The sequence below is a fragment of the Triticum dicoccoides genome, chromosome 7A, assembly GCF_002162155.2.
Source record: "Triticum dicoccoides isolate Atlit2015 ecotype Zavitan chromosome 7A, WEW_v2.0, whole genome shotgun sequence".
NCBI lineage: Eukaryota > Viridiplantae > Streptophyta > Magnoliopsida > Poales > Poaceae > Triticum > Triticum dicoccoides.
Window position 1 is genome coordinate 731,230,572 of NC_041392.1, and position 4,042 is coordinate 731,234,613.

At 44.8% G+C, this 4,042-nt stretch overlaps 1 protein-coding gene across 1 annotated transcript; it reads left to right on the forward strand.

Moving 5' to 3' along the window:
- Nucleotides 1-212: 212 nt before the first annotated feature.
- On the forward strand, nucleotides 213-2,876 carry LOC119330192 (NADH dehydrogenase [ubiquinone] 1 beta subcomplex subunit 2-like). The gene is made up of 4 exons (XM_037603309.1): nucleotides 213-411; nucleotides 1,695-1,740; nucleotides 1,834-1,902; nucleotides 2,538-2,876. The coding sequence occupies exons 1-4, from the start codon at nucleotides 305-307 to the stop codon at nucleotides 2,565-2,567; spliced, it is 252 nt and encodes an 83-aa protein (XP_037459206.1). The 5' UTR covers nucleotides 213-304; the 3' UTR covers nucleotides 2,568-2,876.
- The last annotated feature ends 1,166 nt before the right edge of the window (nucleotides 2,877-4,042 follow it).

Genomic DNA, 4,042 nt, shown 5'->3' on the forward strand with positions numbered 1-4,042 from the left:
AAGTGCGTTTATACAATAGAAAATTTTCTTTTGTAGTTTTAAAAAAATGTTTCATAACATGAAAAAAAATCAACATGTACTTGAAAAATGTTTAACACCTAAAATAAGGCAACCTCCACGGGCCTTGAAGCATCTGGCCCTCCCTTTTTCTCACTCTCTTTCGGGCCCAACACGCGCACTGCGGGAGTGAGACAGATCCATCCCACCCACCCACCCCCAACCCCGTCGGCCACCACGCGCACACACACAGAGGCGCAGACCCAGACGAGCGCGAGACCGGACCGAGAAGAGGCGGACGGCGGCGATGGGCGGCGGAGGCGCGCACGGCGGCACGACGTACAAGGGCTACACCATCCCCCACAACAAGCGCTGGCACACCATCGCCGGCAAGGGCCTCTGCGCCACCATGTGGTAATCGCCCGCCCGCTCGATCCCCTCTCCTCCCTCCCGCCGCCGCTCCGACGCCCGCTTTCCCCGGTCGACCCTGGCCCGAACGGGGACGCACGGTGGATTTGATTGGGAACTCTTTGTTCCAAACGCACGATTTGGGGATCTAGAGTGGGAGGTGCTCGGTCGCGCGTGCTGTCTGTCCGATCTGGTTCTGTCTCGGCCATGCGATTCGCCGCCCGCTCCGTCGCCGGAGCCGTGGTGATTGTAGTAGGAAGTTCCATAGGGAGTTGTTGTGATTTGGTCTTCCAGGTTCTTATACTAGGAAGGCAACCACCTCCAGCTGCATTTGCCCTGTGCTATTCTTGAACAAAGACCAAAAAGAAATCTCCCCTTCAGCCGTAGCAAGCGGTGTACTGTGCCGTTTTTATCAGTTCCCAACGTTACGACAATAGGGTGATCATCTACCCAGGTTAGCAAACAAGCGGGGTTGATCATCTGCACAGGTTATCATATACTCTGGTACCTTCAACCGTAGTAACTGTGGTGCGTGTCATTTTTATCAGTTTCCAACCATGCGACAAGAGGATGACCATCTACCCAGGTTAGCAAACAAGTGTGTAATCATGTTCCCAAGGTTCAGGGTAGTGCCTTCAGTATGAAGGCCTCATGCTGAGCATTAAATTTGAGCAAGCTGGTACTGGTATATCTTTACAACCTTATGTCAAGTGAAAGAGGCGCCTGGTGTTAGGAGTGTATAACCTTTGTATCTTCATTACACAAGACATCTGGAACCTATAGTAACAACCAATCAACTATACAAGAAACAATGATGGTTTAATCCATTGACCGTTTTCTCCATCATAACTGGAGTAATTATCAGTTCGCAACCAAAATGCCATGACTTCAGGAAAAAGAACACACACATGCCACAAAGAAGCATGTTAAGGCTTTTGTTCCACTCAGCTTTTTTTTTTCTTCAACCTGCTGAATCATTTTTGTTATTTTCCATTTAGTTATCAAGTCTTTCACCGCCCATGTCCAGATTCTTCCTGCGTAATTTACCATAACCAGACTAGCGTAATTGCATTGATGCTCTAGATCAAAATATCAAAGTTGGCTATGTTTTTCAAATTCAAACTTGGCATCTTCGATTGTATGTTGATTGTGCCTGTGCTCTGTATTTTTAAGCATATCCAGGCATAAGTATCATTCTATATATCTATCCTTAGATCTATAAACCATTTATTTTAACAGCACGCAAGCTTTTGCTGTTACAAACTTAATCAAAGTTAACCTCTCTACAGGTTTTGGATTTTCTACAGGGCTAAGCAGGACGGCGCTGTGCTCTTGGTATTGCTCTATTCTATTTCGGTTTTCGTCCTTCCACTCTACACATGTTCTTGATTTACTTGCATACATGGTTAATGATATCAATGTTTTCAGGGTATGCGTCATCCTTGGGATGGCCATGATGATCACGCGCATGGTCATGGACATGCACACGAGCATGAGGTATTGGCTTCAGATCACACCTCCACTCTTTTTGTATGGGCTTTTGTCCTTTAACTTTCTGTGAACGAATTGAATTGGTTGCTCCTGTTTCGTTCCTGGTCTTGTTAACAGTCTGTTTGTTATCTTGTCAACTTGATCTGACTGTTCTTCTCTTTTGCTATGAATTGCTTTGTATTGTTGTTTTCAGCAGTTTTACTTTTCATAATGTGAGAACCGTAGTAGTAGAAATATTGCAAGATTAGAGGAATGTTGGTTTCTGCATATCTTATCATCTTCAATGTTATCAAGTTTAGAGACTTATTGACAGATCATTACAACTCAGGAAAGCAAATTTATCACGTGTTGTGAGTTGCATAATCATTTTTTAAACCTTGCTGCATAATCATTTCAATGGCATGCTATGTTTATGCGTGTCTGTAGGGAGTTAGAGCTACCAAGTAGTGGTAGTCCATGTTATACATCCTCTTGGTAGTTCTTAGACAGTTTATCAACTGAGGTCAAAGTTACGTTTTTCTTATCTAGCATGCCTAATTGATTATGTTCATGATAAGCCAATGCAACAACGTCTTTCTTCTGTTTGCCTTTTGAGAGATAAACATCAGAGCTAATGCACCCTGGCCTGTTCTTTCACGCAGGCTTCATCGTCGTCATCGCCGTCCCATTGAGCTCAACGCTGAAAGCGGCTGACAGAGACCCTGACACGTCGCATGTTTCGACGCAAGTCTCTGCTAATAAAAAACAATCACAACTATCATTGTTCACCCCTGTTGTTTGCGAGTATATTTTTTTTTTGGCACACAAACTGGCTTTGTTATGTATTTTGGTTTGGAGCTGTGGCGTCGGTGGGAATGCTCCGGCGTGCATGTGTTGTTGCTTATTGTGATAGCTGCAGCTGTTGTCGCACGCTCTGAGAAATCCTCTGACAATATATGCATCCCGTTCGAGTAGCGCATTGCAAACATGTCTAAGCGTTACTGCTGTTTAGCACTCTTAACTTCCAGTAGTTAGTGCCTCGTAGCAAGCATGCCTAAGCCAGCCCAGGTGTTCAAGCTCCTGCAGCCGGCTGTTTCTATTGGTGATGATCTGTGCCCCCGTGCCATGGCAAATATACTTATTTTGCATATGGGTGGTGTTGGAGCGAGCTGCCTATAGCCTGTTAAGTCTGGCCGTGTGGTGAACTCTGCAGCCCCTGATGCAGTTGTGCGTGCGTGCATCGATCTCTGCAGCTCCTGATGCGGATGTGCGTGCGTGCATCGATCGTACTAGCAACTAAATAGGAAGTGACTGAATCCACGCATGCAATGCAGAGCTTAGTGGATATATCACCAAATAATAGTATGTATATACTCTATGATTCTGAATCCTTAATGTAACATCTAGTAGTAGCTGCTATCAATTCAAAAGAAATGAGGCGGTTTATTATGTGGAAACTGGGTCAAAATCATGATCCAGTTTATGTGAAAAACTGGATCAAAATTCATATAGCTCGAGGGGCAATACATCTTGCGGAGGCAAGAAACATGAAAAACACACACACAACAAAACACCGGGCACCAGCTACAACACAACACAAGGATGAGCTATCTAAGATGAAGGTGGTTGGGTGATGCAACACCGGTTATGTCATAATTGCAAACAAAACAACACTAGCAAAAGAGAGGTGTTCAGCCAACACACATCAGCATCCACTCCAAGCTTCAGCGGTAGCCCGCATTAGGGCCGTCGAAAAGGGTCGTATGCTTCAGCGGTAGCCCGCATTAGGGCCGTCGAAAAGGGTCGTATGGTAGCCACTGTTGAAGTAGTGCCCCGCTTGTCCTCCAAAGGGAGTGCTGCCGCAAGAGAACGAGATTTTTGTAAAATTATTTGTATGTTCTTATCTATGCTGTCATTTGGTCATTCTTTTTTAATAATGTGCATCATTTGGTATAGAGGTTAATATCTTCGTATTAAATAGCTAGAGATGAGATAAAGGATCCCAGATTCTTATTGCTCTAGCACATGTCTCATTTGTTCAGTGTGAAATACACAACCTCCTCGACTGGCTCTAATGGAATGATATGACCACTCATGTTTCCTCAACATATTTAGGAATGAGAGGCCCCAGGAATACTGGAGGAAGCAGCACGATTCGACACTGAGA